The 17,903-nt window shown below is 45.3% G+C and overlaps 3 protein-coding genes across 3 annotated transcripts; 1 reads left to right on the top strand and 2 right to left on the bottom strand.

Moving 5' to 3' along the window:
* Positions 1-6,899, bottom strand: LOC128503304 (antigen peptide transporter 2-like). Its single transcript, XM_053473348.1, has 12 exons — positions 6,790-6,899; positions 5,316-5,840; positions 5,002-5,116; positions 4,686-4,816; positions 4,001-4,206; positions 3,688-3,885; positions 3,121-3,249; positions 2,853-3,041; positions 2,054-2,227; positions 1,534-1,693; positions 1,083-1,219; positions 1-779 (listed from the first exon to the last, which is right to left on the bottom strand). Exons 2-12 carry the CDS (start codon positions 5,812-5,814, stop codon positions 582-584), a joined length of 2,136 nt encoding a protein of 711 aa, XP_053329323.1. The 5' UTR covers positions 5,815-5,840; positions 6,790-6,899; the 3' UTR covers positions 1-581.
* Positions 6,900-6,943: 44 nt separating this feature from the next.
* LOC128503302 (antigen peptide transporter 1-like) lies at positions 6,944-12,490 on the top strand. Its single transcript, XM_053473346.1, has 12 exons — positions 6,944-7,034; positions 7,616-8,134; positions 8,272-8,386; positions 8,660-8,790; positions 8,877-9,082; positions 9,396-9,593; positions 9,684-9,812; positions 10,024-10,212; positions 10,297-10,470; positions 10,714-10,873; positions 10,973-11,109; positions 11,513-12,490. The coding sequence occupies exons 2-12, from the start codon at positions 7,627-7,629 to the stop codon at positions 11,741-11,743; spliced, it is 2,178 nt and encodes a 725-aa protein (XP_053329321.1). The 5' UTR covers positions 6,944-7,034; positions 7,616-7,626; the 3' UTR covers positions 11,744-12,490.
* A 464-nt stretch (positions 12,491-12,954) lies between these two features.
* LOC128503309 (proteasome subunit beta type-8-like) lies at positions 12,955-17,550 on the bottom strand. Its single transcript, XM_053473352.1, has 6 exons — positions 17,269-17,550; positions 16,692-16,836; positions 14,419-14,530; positions 13,809-13,938; positions 13,306-13,510; positions 12,955-13,191 (listed from the first exon to the last, which is right to left on the bottom strand). The coding sequence occupies exons 1-6, from the start codon at positions 17,392-17,394 to the stop codon at positions 13,100-13,102; spliced, it is 810 nt and encodes a 269-aa protein (XP_053329327.1). The 5' UTR covers positions 17,395-17,550; the 3' UTR covers positions 12,955-13,099.
* Between the last annotated feature and the right edge of the window lie 353 nt (positions 17,551-17,903).

Below are 17,903 nucleotides of genomic sequence, written 5' to 3'. Positions count from 1 at the left end.
TTTCTTTGGATTTCCATGAAATAGCATTTATTTTAGTTCACCAAAGCTATTTACAAAACTGCAACAAAGCAGGGAGAGACCAAACTTTATAGGAATTCTACCTGTGGACAAGCATAACAATTCTAAGCCTTATCTAATTTCTGCTTAATCACCATTTCAGATGACAAGACAGCAACACGTGTTCAATTCTTCTTTTTTTTATTATGGAAAAAAAGGCTCGATAATCTTCTGAAGTTTAAAGCCATCATAGATTATGAAAGACATACCCTACCCAGTTGCATACCTCCCAAGTGTCTCACTTTTCATGAAACAGTCTCACACTTCACCGAGACAGATTTTCCAATTTGGACACATGAAATGCTGTGGATTATGCAGTTGCTCCTATAAGAAGGGCTGAGCTGGCCCTGTATAATGTATAGTTCAACCCACGATGAGACTTTCAAGATTTCTTCAACCCCAAGAATATCGAAGGATTAAATGCTATGTACAATGCAGTGCAGTATTTCCCATCTATCCAAACTTTTGTGGTCTTATGCCCGAGTTCCACACGCCTCTCCAGCCTAAGCTCCGCGCCTGGCTCCTCACTCCCCATTTTGTAGGATGTGTCCCTGCAGGTCGTAATATACACCCTGTCTCTGCATAAGCTCCTCGTGGGTTCCACACTCTGCCAGACGTCCTTCATCCAGAACTAGTATCTGATCGACCTCCCGCACGGTACGCAGCCGGTGAGCGATAATCAACACGGCGAGACCCTCAATACTCTGTAGAGAGCGCTGGATCTAAGGGAGACATGGAGACGGAATATCAAAAGACCTGGAGAGAGTGACTGATACATGCAGAATATGGAATATGATATAATAAACATAGAACTTTAATCAAAAGTATCTGTCTGATAATACAAATAGTTAAAATGTGTATTTAGGAAGAATGTGGATATCGAAACTTTCTTATTCATTCCTCAGCAGGTCAAAGGAAAGAGACAGGAGGAGGGAGACTGACGGATACGAGTATGGAGGAGAGCTATAAGTCACTGTCCACGCGTGTGATGGAAGCAGCCATGCTACGGGAACACTGCCCAATACCTCATATTCAGTCCCTGCATCCAGGCTGCTAGACGCCTCATCCAGGATCAGGAGCTTCGGCTTCCGTGCGAGGGCCCGAGCGATTGCAATGCGCTGCTTCTGTCCAGCCCCCAGCTGTCCTCCGTTCCCACCAATTTCTGGAAGATATAACAGGTCCGCCAACAAATGTAATCATAGATGTACTGAGAGGGGGTGGTAGGTAAGTGGAACAGCTTCCCAGCAGAAGTGGTAGAGGGTAATACAGCAAGGGAATTTAAACATGCATGGGATAGACACATGGCTCCTGAATCATGGATGACAAGACCAACGAGTGATTAAGGTTTGAGTCTTTCCATCCTTACTGCCTCTCTGGAGAAATTCCCTTCTGCATCGCCTCCGGAATTCTCTCGAGGCATCATCCCGTCTCCCATGCCCCTTCTGGATGTGTAATAATAAAAGCCCCTTTCCTCACCCGTATCGTAGCCTTTCTCCATGCCCATGATGAAGGACTCTGCGTTGGCGTTCCTTGCCGCTTCCTTAAGCTGCTCCTCTGGGACATTCTGGAGTCCATAACCAATATTATCTTTAACCGATCCAGAAAACAGGACGGGCTCCTGAGCCACCAGCGCCACCTACAGGGCACGGAATGAGAATTACGCCATTAATATAATTAACCTCCTATTAACCTAATTCTAACAAAGATGAAAAGTTACCTGAAAAAGATTAGGCATATTAGGCTTTAATAACTCGTAATAACCTTTCGTAGACGTACAGTTACATAAAATGGGGCAGAATGTAAAAAAAAGGATATCACAGAAAAGTGGGGAAACATCCTCTTTTAAAACATTTTTATTATAATTTTATGGGGAAAGGGTATTATACTTTTCAGAAATCAGGGCACGTTCTGTACTTTATATACTCCACCTTGGTAATGCTGATCCAGCAGGACCCGATGAGCATTGCCACCCCAGCAGCTCATCACTCTGTCTTACCTTGGAGTGCAGGTACCGGTGCTCATACTGATCTAGCGGTTTCCCGTCCAGCAGAATCTTCCCGCTGTCCGGGTCATAGAATCGCTGCAACAGGGACACGCAGGTGGTTTTACCGCTTCCAGAGCGGCCCACTAGGGCCGTGACACTTCCAGGGATGAGTTTAAAGGACACGTTCTATGTGTGGGAGAGAAGAGAAAGTCTGTCAATAAGAAGGGCTGCTGCCAGAACACGGCGTATAATCCTCCAGCGCTGTACACAGTAATAACCCCCCAGTGCTGTATACAGTAATAACCTCCAGCAGTGTACATAGTAATAAACCCTTGCACTGTATACAGTAATGTTGGGGGGGCAAAAACCTGGTTTTATCTAATTTTGTTCCAATAAACTCACTTTACCTGCAGACCGCCATTGTTCCTGCTAAAACACCACACTGAGCGGATGCTTTATGGCGATTCTAATGAAGTCTGTTACTCTTTCATTAGTCAGGAAGTCCAGCTTGGTGGTTAAGACTGAGCCATTCTATTGTTTCCAACAGGCAGTATAATAAGAAGTCAGGGTGTTTGTCTAGTAGATTGGGCTCAGATAACAGAGCGGTTCTTAAATTTCAGACATTAATGACAAGGGAGCCCTGGTGCTTTACACCCAGCGTGTGCCCGCAAACTTCAGCACCCGATGTGCAGCAGATCACGGGCGCATGGAGAGATGACAGCCAGTGGGCCAGATGGGCAGTCCGGGGCTGTGAAAAGATTGATCAATAAATGATCAATAAAATATCTACAAACATAATTCTGATGATTACCTTAAGTGCAGGGCTGTCCTGGCGGGATGGATATGAAAATGTGACATTCCTGAACTCAAAACAACCACGAAGCTGGTCCGGGCGGTAGGTACCGGAGGTGGACACCAAGGGTTCCCGATCCAGATACTGGAAGACCTTCTGAGCAGCTGCGGCGGAATGAGTGATCTCACTCAGTTTATCCACAAGCTCCTAGGAGAGTACTCGATTATCACACAACTCAACAATCCGTCGCATTCCACACAGCGTCCGGTTCAGCAGCCAGTCTCACCATTATATAGTCTCCAGAATCCATCTGGTACAGAATAAACGATACCATCTTCCCAGTGGTTATATACCCATTCTGGATTAAAGTTTGTCCGTATAATAACATTATAATTTGGGAACAGAAGTTGGTGAGCTGAGAATGAAAAAAAAGATTTAATTTTTTTAACTATTTCAATACATGGAATTTGCACCAGAAATGAATCACAGCGGTGAACATTAGAAATGGCCGAGTGTCCATGTTTATAAGACTATTTACCCATGAAAGGGGCAATTACCAACCGGACACAGGAGTCTCAAGCTAATTACTGAATCTCAGGGGTGGGAAGCTGAATTTGGCCACACCCATGTTGTCTACTGCTTACGCCCTCTCCCTGCCCCTTTTGGGGCTAACCCCACCCTATGACCCCCCCACCCAATTATGAAATTAGTCTATTTACATGTCTATTTTTAAAATTTCTGGCACTTTTTCACACCTGCCTGAAACTTTCTGGATGAGTTAACCAACAACCCCAGCAGCACATTTTGCCCCTGCCGTGGTGATGCAATAGTTGCCCCCCTTAGCTGCAGTTACCTTAATTGCCAGGACGTAAAGCGCTCTGACCAGGTCCCTGAGGTACTGCAGTCGGTACGTTTCCTGCAGAGACTCCTCGTATCGCTTGGCCTCGTCCTCCATCGCAGCAAAACTATGAACCGTTTTCACCGACTCTAGAATCTCTTTGGCGATATCGCCGGACCTCGCGATGGAGTCTTGGACCTTCTGCACCAGAGGCTGTAAGATGATACAGTGCGCACCGTCACACAGCATAGCATCCCCTAAGCTTTCAAGACCTCAACGGTCTCTTCTTCAGATGCGCCTACAGTAGAAATACCCACTGTAACCTTACCTGATGATAGTGATTGTAAAACTTCTGTATGAGCCAAGTAATCGGCGAGCTGATAAAGGTTAGGAGCGTAAGCTGCCAGGACAGAGAGAACATAAATGCGTAAACCCCGATGCATTTCACCAGCATGCGGAATGCAATGTTCACGTTGTCAGCAATTGTGTTGCTCACAAGGGTTGTGTCTTCGGACAGGCGGGATGTGAGTTCTCCTGCGGACAATATAAGGAAATAGCATTAGGGGTATATTCGCTCGTCCCTCCGGACACAATAACCTCTTTCATTTATGTTTAGACCTTTTAATATTTTAATGTACATTCACAAGGTTCAGGGGGGAGTTCAAAGGAGGAGAACAGGGGTCAGTATCTAAAACTAGAGAGTCAGAGGCGTAGAAGTAAAGTAATTGAGATTAGAGGCTGAGAGACTTTACTGAGAGGGTGGTAGATAAATGGAGCAGCCTCCCAGCAGTGGTGGAGGCTAATACAGTGAGGAAATGTAAACAGGCATGGGATAGGGATAAAGCTTTCCTCACTATGGGACCGGATCAAGGACTGATGGGGGTTTTGAATCCCTTACAAGATAAAGTTCTAAAACACGTCGGGCTTTCTGTGTGAATCACGTGGTATGATGCGGATTTTTGGGCTGAACCCGCACTTTTCATACACTTTATTTGCGATCGCGCCGCTGTCACCTGTCTTCGTAGTTTCAAAGAATGAGATTTCTTGTTTCATAAAGGAACGGAAAAGGAATCTTCGCAAGCGCTGGGTCAGTCGAGCCATGGAGAACGTGAAGAGGCCTCCGCGGCATCCCGCCAAAAGAGAGCTGAGGAGAGTGGGACAGTTAGCATGGCTTCCTGATCTTACCCGACAGGCGGAGCACGAGGAGAAAACAACAATTCTGCCCCCAAGATCAGCAGGACCGCCCACAACGTCAGCGGGACCGCCCACATATGTCCTTAACGTCTTCTTTAAGCGTACAAAGCCCGCCTACGAACATTTTGCCCTTACCTTGCTATAGAAAAAATGGACACATAGACTATGGCCACCGAAAATTCCGATTCCTTGTAATCTGAGGACAAGATGTCGATTATCCGGCCCATGTAGTACGGGATACTCATCTCGCCTGGTGGGGCACGAAAATTAGAAGTTAGATTGTATCAGTCTTTATGTAACAACATTATAGATAAGTAGACACTTCTGCTGTTTCCATCTCACAAAACTTTAAATTATTTGATGAATATTCGAAAAAAAAAAAAATTAAAATTTATATTAATCAACTCATCCGGTCCAATACCCAGGTACGGCAAGACATGGAAACTCACTGAGCAGAGCTAGTACCAGGAAGATGAAAGCCCCGCTTAGTGGACACCAGTCCGGCTTGGAGTATCTCAGGAGTCTTTTGAAGTTCTTCCTGCTCGTCTGTTGCCCGCTCTTGTCTTCTTCTGAAGATTCTTTTGGAAGAACTTGAGGCGACACGAGATCCCAGAGCAGACAGGCGAGGAGCAGGATGAGATGGGAGAGCAGGGAATGGTAGAGCCCGCAGTATAACTCCATGGGGTGAGAGGTGACATACATTCTCAATGTCTGGTACAGTGGTGGGGAGAGACAGAGGGTAAGGGGGTAGAGAAAAGACGATGAGGTCCAAGCTTGGCCCTCCATAAGGCGTGACACCGAGCCAAGCATGGTACATTTTATAAGGGATATTGTCCACATGGCCACTGGGAGAGCATAGGGGTAGTAAGTATATACAATCATGGAGGACATGTAAGTGGTAGAGGAGTCCAGGAGGAGGAAGGTGAGGTAGAGCCACAAAGAGCCCATGGTGTAGGTGACTGTGGGTGAAAAACCTGTAAAAACACAACAGAGATTTCTAAATGAAATAAGGTATTTGGTGTATTATTATTATCATTATTCCTAATAATAATAATAATAATAATAATAATAATAATAATAATAATAAGTGTATTACCGCATTTGGCCACTTTTTACATATTGCACTGATAAATGTCTGTTACATTCTGAGGGGTCTGCTGCCCCCAGTGGACACATAGAGAATTTACATTTTCATATAGAAACAAGAACGACAAAAGTTACTGGGATAGAAGGCTAGATAATGGAGTGAATGAGTGGGGTGAATGAGTGGGGTGAATGAGTGGGGTGAATGTGTGGGGTGAATGAGTGGGGTGAATGTGTGGGGTGAATGAGTGGGGTGAATGTGTGGGGTGAATGAGTGGGGTGAATGAGTGGGGTGAATGAGTGGGGACAGAATGGGTGTGGGGTGAGCAGAATGAAGGCAGTTACCAGATAATACATCATTCTCACCAAATAACAAATAATACATCATTTTACAGAATAAGTAATAAAGCTTGAAGATAACGACAAGGAGTGAGAGGGGCAAGTAGGTGTGCAAAATATGCGGTGAATGGGGTTAACAGATGAGGGCAGAGATACAGGGAGAGGGGTAGATATACAGAGGAGGGTATCAGGGGGTGCGGAGATACAGAGGAGGGTATCGGGGGTGCGGAGATACAGAGGTGGGTATCGGGGGTGCGGAGATACAGAGGTGGGTATCGGGGGTGCGGGGATACAGAGGAGGGTATTAGGGGGTGCGGGGATACAGAGGAGGGTATCAGGGGGTGCGGAGATACAGAGGAGGGTATTAGGGGGTGCGGGGATACAGAGGAGGGTATTAGGGGTGCGGAGATACAGAGGAGGGCAGTAGGGGGTGCGGGGATACAGAGGAGGGTATCGGGGGTGCGGAGGGAGGTAAACTGCTCGGTACAGACAGGTACTCACTGGCAGCGCTCGGGATCGGGCGGTGTCTGATGGTGGATGGGGAAAGGGGAATAATCTGCACTAGGAGGGGGTATATTTATAGCTGGGGTAGAAGGATGGCTGTCTGATCTGAGATGTGGGCGGAATTTACCGGCTCCCGCTTTCACTTTCACTTCTGATCCGTTCATAGATCGGGGGTTTCCGGGGGCTGCGAACAGACAGACTGCCGGGGACAGGCGGACAGGCACAGCGGCAACTGCATCGGGGTAAGAACGACTAATTGTGGCCCTTCCTGATACCCTTTCAACTTCATTACCACTTCCTAAACGAGCCCTGGCTGTACAATCTGCCCAATAATTCCCCTGGGGTATCAGGGGCACCATGCGCTGGGTCTTCTGCCCATCACATCAGCTCTGGGGCAACCTCTGAATTTAACCCCATAAGGACAATTGAAAACAATACGGGCTTTGTCATTAAGGGTTAAGCTCTCACCCTGTCAGATTACTCTAATTATTATTATTATTATCATTATTATTATTATTATTATCATTATTATTATTACTATTATTATTATTATCATTATCTAAAGGCTCTCACCGTGTCTCCTTACATGATTAATCTCCTTTCTATTGCTTATTTAATTACCTTTGCAAAGTTTCACTTTTGCTTCAACTATTTCAAAGCATATGTCATGAGCATAACAAATAATTAATGTGTAAGAAATAACTTAATTATAATATTATAATAAAACAGAAAAAAAACAGCATTAGGTTTATGTAAAGTTTATGTGTAAGGCGCCTCTTCATAATCTTTCTTGTTTAATGATCATTTCTGTCTTGATTTGCAGGCTCGCTCATCATGAATTGCCTTTGGACTCTGGGATCCCTTGTGGCCCTGGATGTTACCACCGTGTACTTTCTGGGGTTTAACGAACCCCAAATAATGGCCCTGGCACACTGGGTCTGGGTAGTAGGCCTTTTAAGACTATTCGTATTGACCCTTGGGAAGCACGTGTTCGGCTGCTGCTCCAAACTCCCCTGGTGGCTTCAGGGAGACCCAATTCCAGTGCCACACGTTGTCCTAAGTTTCCTTATCCCGACATGCGCCGCCGCGTCCCAGTTTGTGTCCCCACGGATCAGCTCGGAAATCCTTTACAGCTGGAGACACTGGGACATCTTACTGTTCTGTTACCTTAGCACCCTGGCCTCGGCCATCTTGTTGCACCACCTGTGGCCTCATGCTGAGGAGGAAGGAGATGGCCCTGATGCCGTGTCGTCTGGTTCCGTGACTCGCTTGTTGAAACTCTTGTGGCCTTGCAAACTTAGGTTTCTATTTGTGTTAATATTCCTGATAATTGGATCGTGGGGTAAGTAACAAAGTTGCAATTTCATCGCACAAAGACCTAAGGCTTCCATCCAGAGTAGGACACCATGTACCGTGTGCTGTATTGTCTATGACCCTCTATACGGTCTTGTTTTAAAGTCTATCTCCTCCATATTTCAGGGGAGATGTCTCTGCCTTCCTACACTGGACGTATGACAGACTGGATCCTAAATAAGGAGGACCCCTCGATGTTCAAAAATGCCATCATAGCTATGAGTATGATCACCATCTGCAGGTAAGAGCCACCAGCAGAAGTCATTTCATAGCTGTGAGGAACCTTCTGAAACTCTTTTGGAACTTTAAGGAACTTTCCATGGGGCTTCCTGTTATGAATTACCTTTATTGAGTATTGGGATCTGTAGGATGATGTACAATCAGCGTATGTAGGAAGATGTGTTACCAGCCTGCATTGTTTTAGCCTCTAGCTCATGTTCTAGAGTTCTAGGCTATTGTCACAGATATCTTAGTGTGTAATTTAATGTAACAATGTGTTTTACCCCCTGTGCAGTGCAGTTTCTGAATTCATATGTGACTATATCTACAACAATACCATGAGCTTGATCCACATCCATACCCAGGGGCAGCTTCTACGCTCCGTCCTGAGGCAGGAAATTGGGTTCTTTGATTCTGTCCCCACAGGTAGATCCTAATCGACATGAAATAATATATTGCTTTCCTTTTAGACAAACCTAGCAGAACTTTTAACGCTTTGAATGTCCTCGCAGGTGACATCATATCTCGCGTTACCACCGATATCAAAGTCATGAGTGAATCTCTGAGCCACCAGTTAAGCCTGTTTATTTGGTACTTCATGAGGGCGGCCTTCCCCACGATCTACATGTTTAACTTGTCTCCAAAGCTGACAGTCTTTTCTGTGCTGTGCCTGTGCATCATCATGATTGCGCCACAATTATCGGGGACATTTTTACAGGTGAGACAATTGTCACTCCACACATTTAATCATCACCCTAATATGCGTACATCCGTATTATTATATTGATATGGTAGCGACAATCTTACAATCTTCTCTACTGAGTACAAAATTATATTACAAACAAAAAGCCTCACCAGATCCGCCTAGCCTGCTATCTCCCCTGCAATTTATTCCCGAATGCCGAGCCTCTAGAACGGGCTCCTCATCTCATTTTTCCGCTCCCTGGTCCACCTTCTTTTTACCAGGATCTATTTGCCTTCTGATCAGATATTCCATATTTGACAGGACTGTTCCTATTCCTTCCACACAGAAACTAGGAGCGAAAATCCAGGAATCTTCTTCAAAAGCCAACCAGGTGGCTCTGCAGACTTTCTCCAACATGAAGACGGTGCGGAGTTTTGCGAATGAGGAGGGCGAGTGTCAGCGCTATGAAAGTATGTTGCATGATACCTACCAGCTCAACAAGATGGAGGCTCTTGCCTATGGGTGCACCAATGTGGCCAACAGTGTGAGTGCTAAGGAAAGCTTAGTAAATAAACACCATTTATGTTCAGGGGTTGAGGTTCTTATTTAATTATTTTTTTCCTCCTTCATACAGTGTTTGGGTCTGGCTCTGAAAGTCTTAATTCTGTACTTTGGTGGCCGTTTAGTGACGAATGGAGAAGTCAGCGGAGGGGAACTGGTGTCTTTTGTCCTCTACCAAATGAGTTTTACATACGCTGTTGAGGTATGGAATGATTCCTCTGTATAGTAGTGGTTGGCAGATGTGTTGTTTTACGTTGTGATGTTCTTGGGTGTTGGTCATACTCTGCACATGTATAAAATACACTGACCTTTTGAAATATTGATGGTCTGGCAGATTACCCATTGGGTTCAGGTGTAGAATAGCAGTATCTTCATGTCCTGTTGTCATGCTTTCCGTTCCTTTTTACACCCAGGTTCTGCTCAGAACATACCCTGAGGTCAAGAAAGCTGCAGGGTCCTCAGAGAAGGTTTTTGAATACATGGACCGCACCCCACAGATGCCGATATCAGGATCTTATGTCCCCACCAATCTGCAGGGACACATTGAGTTCCAGAATGTGACGTTCTCGTACCCTAAAAACCCAGATACCCCAGCCCTGCAGGTGCTGATAGACACATGGCCACTTGTAGTGTAAGTCTCCTTCTCAAACAGTGTCAGTTTCCTCATTTTCTCTCTGTGTCTTTAGGGTCTGTCCTTCAGACTGTTTCCAGGTCAAGTGACTGCGCTGGTGGGTACCTGCGATGCCGGAAAGTCTACGGTAGTGCAGCTGCTGCTACGGTTTTATGAACCACAGAACGGAAAGATATTAATGGACGGGAAACCATTGGCAGAATATGACAACCATTTCTACCGCAGCAAGGTAATGGCTCACACATATATTGTGTATAATAAATTATTAGTAATAATACTCCGGGTATCAGATTGATGATGGCCAGCATCCGTATAGTAACCCAGAAGAAGACGTTGGCAGAGGAACATATGGCCCCTGATCTCCGACATCAAGCTGTTGACCAAGAGCGATAGACCTGCACATGACTTGTGTGTGAATACTGTTACCGGTGTGTGCTTCACAATATGACTATTGTTCCATCTTCTACTACAGGTATCGGTGGTGAGCCAGGAGCCGACCCTCTCTTCCCGTTCTCTGCAGGACAATATTTCTTATGGGATGGAAAATGTCCCGCTAAGCTCAGTCCAGGAAGCAGCCAAGGTGGCCTACACACATGACTTCATTACCAAGCTGGATAATGGCTATCAGACAGGTACAGGCTCTGGGCAAGCATTATATGCAATGTATTATTATCGGGAAGACACATAATAACAAGTGTGGTCTTTATTAATTCCATTCTTCTTCTCCAAAGATGCTGGACAGAAAGGTGGGCTGCTCTCCGGGGGGCAGAAACAGAGGGTAGCATTAGCAAGAGCCATTCTAAGGGACCCAAAGGTCCTCATCCTGGATGATGCCACCAGTTCTCTGGATGTAGAGAGTGAGAAGAAGGTGAGTGCAGTAAAGGAACCAAACACTCACAGTCACACACAATATTCTATCATGCATGCCATCACACACAATATTCCATCACACAATCAGACACAATATTCCATCACACAGTCACACACTGTGGGGTCTATTCAATAAAACGAGAGTCTACAGGACCGTCAGGGCCAGTTCTTACAATGTGCCTTGTAACAAAAATGCCCAACACTCCATCATATGGTCACACAGTGTTCCTTTAGACAGACAAACACAACATTCCATCACACAGCCGCACATTCCATTACATTGACAATATTTTATCACAGATACACACGCTTCTTCTAGACCAAATTCCTCCCTTCTACTTCTCATTCAGTGAAGTTGGGTCGTTAAACCCAATTGTCTAAAACCTGCCGTCTCCCCTCAGGTGCAGGGTGCGATATACGACAATGCCCGGCAAAGGAGTGTCCTGCTCATCTCCCACCGCATGCACAGCGTGCAGAGGGCAGACCGCATCCTGGTGCTAGAAGGGGGTCGGATCGTAGAAGAGGGGACACATGAACAGCTGATTGCTCGGAAGGGCAGCTATTGTAAACTCTGGAACAATCAGAACACGAGTTACCAACGAGGGAACGGAGGAGGAGAGGAAACTCAGTGATTAGCCTTTCATGTATTACTGTCCTGATCTTGAGCCAAGCAGACCTGGCTTAAGAATGAATTGTGTGCCAGTGATGGGCCGTAGGAACCCCTTTGTGTTTAATTGGGCTTCTCTGTGACATTCGAGAAAACAGGATGTGATGCAAGCATCCCGCTAGTGTGCACAGCGTGTGATGTCACACCCTCTAGTGTCACACTGGAGCCATTCTAAATACGATGAGTGTCCCTGACCCTGATATGTAGGATTTCAATGCACCGTGATGTGACCACATTTCCTATATATATATATATATATATATATATACAATATATACGTCTTTACTAATCGCCACATTTATGGTTGCTAAGGTCTATAATACTAAGGGGTACAATTAATATTGGAGGTTACCTTTGTATAGTAAACTGTAGCTTCTATTTGCTTTTATATTTGCTAATGTTTTCATAATGTATGTAACGCAATAAAATGTTACTATTTTGATGTGTGCCTTTTTTTTCTTGTATTAGGTTCCACTGGTAGACCAATTTTCCATGCTTAGGTCAGAATAAGAACAATTCATAGACCTGGTCGAACCACATAGTCTTCCCTTGAGCTTATATTTAACATTCTACATTTACATGCTTGTTACAGAAGCCACTGATATCATTATGCACTTATTTATTGTAAAGTGTGACGATGTAATTAAAGAAATAAATAATAAACCGTATACATATGTTTGAATTTTAAATAAACTTTTCCGTCAATATCAAACTCAGTATCACTGTGGTTAGTAGAATGCCAGCAATATGGGGCAGTGTGATATGGTGACATTAAATATAAATCGCTGTATAAAACAATAAATAATAATAATGATAAAACATCACAAGGAAGATATATATAGGTAGGGGCACCTGGAGGTACTGCCCTGGGTGAGACCTTGAGGAGCACAGCTCTAAATACCCCACTGATGGCCGAGGCCGGAGTCACGTAGCCCATACTGGCCTTTGTGAAGCTCCCTCTGAGAAGCACAGCACATGGGACTGGCTTGTTGACCATTTGGTTCCTTAAATGCCACCGGGTGCTGGCTGCCTTCACTAATGAGTTACCAGGAGCTCTACTTCAGCAAGGGAAGACATCTTCACACCTGCCTTAAAATGTATGGCCAGAAAGTCTTAGGACTAAAGAAAACAAAACCAGAAAGGTTTTCAGAAACACAGAATTAACAGAAAGGAGGCTTTTATCTTAAAACGTACGTTTTATTCGTTCTTTGACTGTACTGTGTTACATCACAACGAGGTTTCAATATTCTGTTTGGGGGTCCCAGAGAAGTAAAGGTTGGTGGTTCGGAGGCCTCTGTAGGATCTCCTTCTGCCTTTCTGGTCACTCGGTCTTCTGCTCAGTGTATCCCTGTAGCAAATCGCTTACATCATACTGTCCAACCTTCACCCAGCCGTCCGCCTTCATGTGGTACACTAAGGAGAAAGCAAAGATTTATCAGAATCCCTACCCGCAGGAAAAATAGAAGCATGGAACCATTCGTCTCCAAGCTTAACCAGTGCCAGGTCCCGTTTCAGAGTAGTACTTACTGTTCACAACTCCCCCCGAGTAGGCATCACGGTGAGTGGCATAGGTGACTGCCCTGCGGCCCAGATCATAAGCCTCTTCCGGACTCAGGTCATACCGATAGCCGCTGTCAATTACTCCATAGGCGTAAGAATTCCCTGATCCGGTGGAAAAGATGTCCCCACACAATCTGGTACCATTTTCATTCACATAATACAGACCGGGACCCTGTTGGAAACATCAGCCAGGAGAGACGTACATTTTGAGATGCAGAATGGTTTTATACATTCTTTACCTGCTCCCCTTCTGGACTGAACCTGTAGACACATTGGGGTCGCGCTAAGAACAGCGATTCTGTGCAAAAAGACCAGGGGTCTAAATCCCAGCCGTGGCCCTTCTAGTGATGACATCATCAGGCTCCTAACTTCTAGCGATGTCATGCACTGCTTAGTTGTGTAATAGTACCTGAAGCCAGCATGCAGAGAGGTTGGAATGGTGGGGAATGGTGGGGAATGGGGCTTCCTACCTTCTTATCCCATCCGCAGATCATGCTGCCCATGGACAGCCCGGCTCCTCTGTACTGCAGCATCATGTTACACAGGAGCTTGGATGCCGCCGACACCGAGATCCGGGAATTATTCCTCAGCTGGTATAACCTAGAAAACAGGAATTCATTCCACACGCCGGTGACACGGAGGGGACTACAGATTTCTAGAGGCATACATCGGGATATAGAGGAAATATCATTATTCCCCATCCATCTTATGGGTACTATTCAGAAATTGTGGTCTTGGTACCCCTTGGTATTACCTTGTACCCACCTCCCGAAATACAGAACCCCTTTCAAGGCCAGGGCCCATAGTCTATAGGAAGAAGGCTGGCCCCCAGGCCCCTCCAGGAGCCCAGGGCACGGACATGTCCTATTTACTAAAGATCTCCATGCAGTTTGGAGGCCGAGGTTCTACGACATAAAATCAGTCCAAACGTTCACTTTTTAGGTGGCCCTTTCTCTGGCTAATTTATCTGGGGTTCCAGATGCTATGAAGAACTGGCATGCAGGGACTCCATTGTACAGCGCTACAGAATATGATGGCACTATATAAAACAATAAAAACCAATAAATACTACTCACTCACCTGCACTCTTTAGCCAGCAGTCTCTCCCAGTACTGGCAGTCAGCGGCACTTCCGGACATGGTCCCCAGCAGGTAAGGGTTAATCTCAATCACTTTATTAACCTTTAGTGTCGCTGTTTTGGAAATCCAGAAGATCCAATTACTAAGGAATCGGCCCAAATTTCCCCGCGGTAATGACGAAGCAGGCAAAGTGGGCCAGTGTTTTATATGGAGTTAATGTATTATGTCATGTAATATAATATCGGCAAGGAAAGGGGTCTTTTAACAGCTCCCTGGTGATAAAATCAGCGCAGCATCCGGTACTAGGTTGGGATGGTAATACCTGCAAGTAGCGTTTTCTGGGGTTACTGCTGACTCCAGTTGCCCCAGACAGCTGCCTGCCTTGCCCTGACTGCAATCAGATAAGTGTTAGCCGGTGTAATAAAATGGCCCGGATACTCGTTATTCCCGTTCGCTCAGTGGCGACTCTAGAAACAATATATAGGGGGGGCACACAAGATACCACAGTCAAACTGGGGGGGCATTCATAATTGCCAAAAGTAATGTGCTATGGGATTATACTTTTGTTATTGGGCTAAAATAATACTTGGTCATTCAACACGGGAAGCCTGAAGCCACAACTGAGTGCGACTAATCCTTGAAATAAATATTATAACAGAATAAATAACTTTTCCACTAAATGATTTCAGGGCCTTGAACGTTTTGTCGTTTTGAACGTTTTGTCCCTTGAAGTCACTACAACTTCAGGAGGGCACACATTCCAACACAGGCTCTGTCACACCGACACCCAGACACACACATCAGGACAGGCTCTGCCACACCGACAACCAAACACACACACACCAGGACAGGCTCTGTCACACAGACACACACACACACCAGGACAGGCTCTGACACACTGACACCCAAACACACACCCTAGGACAGGCTCTGCCACACTGACAACTGAACACACACCAGGACAGGCTCTGCCACACCAACACCTATACACACACCAGGACATGTAGATGTCACAGACATCTACATCAGGATGGATTTTTCACACTGCATTGTCGTTTATACCCCCCTTAGTGTTTTTGCCCCTTGTGTATTGATGCCCCTGCTGCCCATATATATTAATATTAGCCCCAGTTGCCGATAGCAGGTATAGATCAACACATTAACACACAAACCAAGCTTTACATGTATAGATCAACTGATATTCACTTGTGATCTCAGCACTGAAGGTATATATCAAATAAACAGAATCAGACATACAAATCCTGTATTCGCAGGTATACAATAATAGTAATATATAAAACGTAGCATTGCAGGTATAGATCAAAAAAATACATGGAAACAGCATTGCAGGTATTAATCAGCTGAATAAGACATATTAACCCTGTATTTGCAGGTACACATAAATAATGTATGGAAATATATAGATACGGCTCTACAGATTACACAAAAACCCAGCTTTGCAGGTATAGATCAATTGGAATTCATATAAAAACACGGCATTAAAAGGTATATTTAAAAAACCCTAAATTACAGGCATAGATCACAGGTTGCGTCCACACTGCCCACACAGCAATCACACTCCTATCATGCCAGGTCAGCCAGTACATGCTGGTACAGGGTGGCTGTAAGTGATGTGCAGACCCCATACTGCTGGCAGCATCAATACACAAGGGGGGCAGCTAGCTAGGTTTCAGCATGTACTGGCTGACTTGGCATGATAGGAGTGTGATTGCTAAAAGCAATCAAAGTCCCATCATGCCTAGGTTCCAGCATTTACTGGATGGATGTGTAAGTGCTGTAACCTAGGCATGATGGGAGTTTGATTGCTGTTAGCAATCACAGTCCCATCATGCCTAGGTTCCAGCACTTACACTCATACAAACTCATTCAAACACCCTCCCCACCCCCTTACCTGCACTGCAGCTCCTCGATGCCGCTCACAGACCTCAGCAGGGGGCGCGGCCTCCCTCTGCCTTCTCTTCTGGCTTCCGCTTCCTCTATGCAGTGCAGAAGACCCTCCCACAGGTAAGTAGCAGGGCTCGAGGTGCGGCCCGCGTAAGATCGGTTGCCTTGGCTGCCGATATTACGCGGGCTGCACCCTCTCTCTCCTCCAAATTTAAAAAAATAATAATAATTAAAAAAAAAACGGGATTTAAAGTCGCATTGCGACTTTATTCCAAATTTGGCAGGGGGGCAACAGGGGGGGCAAGGATTAACCTAGGGGGGCAATTGCCCCCCTGTAGCGACGCCACTGCGTTCGCTCCCCACATTTACCGATATAACTCCCAGCCGAAGCTCTCGAATCCACGGCTACGATGACCCCATGCTGGAATTTAAAGGCCAGGGTCGTGGTTCCGTGCCACGGCTCGATTTTCACGCCATCCACCCCCTGCTCCATTCGACGCAGGAACTCCGCGGGCTGCAAAGCGGGATAAATATAGTTATTACAGGTAGAGAAGTCAATGGCCGGGATGGGGAGGAAAAAATAATAATACCAAGGGGTCCAAAATATTCAATAAAATGTCAGCAGAAAAGCCGCTAGGCATCATTTTAAGCCGGGGGTTTATTTTTTAATCATATGTTGAAGTAAAAATCCTGGGTGTCTAAAAACTTTGAAGTAATAGGACAGACATAGCTTATCTCAGTTAATATTAATAATAATAATAAATATCACAAATAAACAATAAAAAATAAACTAAAAAAATAAAGTATATCTAAATAAAAAGTTTCCATTTGACGTCCTCTAAATCCTCTTTGGCTACATTTACATAAATGAGTTACATATATGAAGAAGCATAAAGAAGAATATCTATCCATCTCTACATACATTCTAATAAATGCATGTTCCTACCTGCCACCCAGGGGGCACTGCCAGCTCGGTCTTCTGTGGCAGGAATGAGATGGCGGGGGAGATTTTGCCCCCATACAGGGGTAACCGCCAGTCGGATGAAGAGCCACACACTTGCAGAAGGGCCATCTCAGGAACCTCAGCGATCCGGTTCTTGGGTCTGGTTCTGTGACTCTGTTTGGACCTCTCGGGGTGGGACTGAGCCGTACTCGTCTCCAGGGCTGTCTCTCTCTCTCTCTCGCACTCTCTGCCTACCCCTGGGTGTCTCTTCTGTGTTGTTTCTCCCGTCTATCTCTCTATAACAGAAACTGAAAGTGACACGAAGTCCAGAGCCTCGATGGCCGTTCCTCTCCCCAGAACCGAGCAAAGATAAAGGGATATCCGGAACACAGGATGGTGTGCGGTTCTAGAACAGTTATATACATAGATACATAGATATATAGATAGATAGATAGATAGATAGATAGATAGATAGGAAAGGACAAAGATTATCGTGTATTGGGTCCCCGCCATAGCTGGGAGCATTCTCACTGAGGACTCCATAAAAATTAACCCTTTAATAGCCCGTCACAAAGATCCTACTGTAGTGACTCGCTAATGGTGCAAACCAAGAGGTTCCAATAATGGTCCTTGTCACC

This window comes from Spea bombifrons, chromosome 8 (assembly GCF_027358695.1).
Source record: "Spea bombifrons isolate aSpeBom1 chromosome 8, aSpeBom1.2.pri, whole genome shotgun sequence".
NCBI lineage: Eukaryota > Metazoa > Chordata > Amphibia > Anura > Pelobatidae > Spea > Spea bombifrons.
This window is presented reverse-complemented; position numbering and strand designations above follow the sequence as displayed.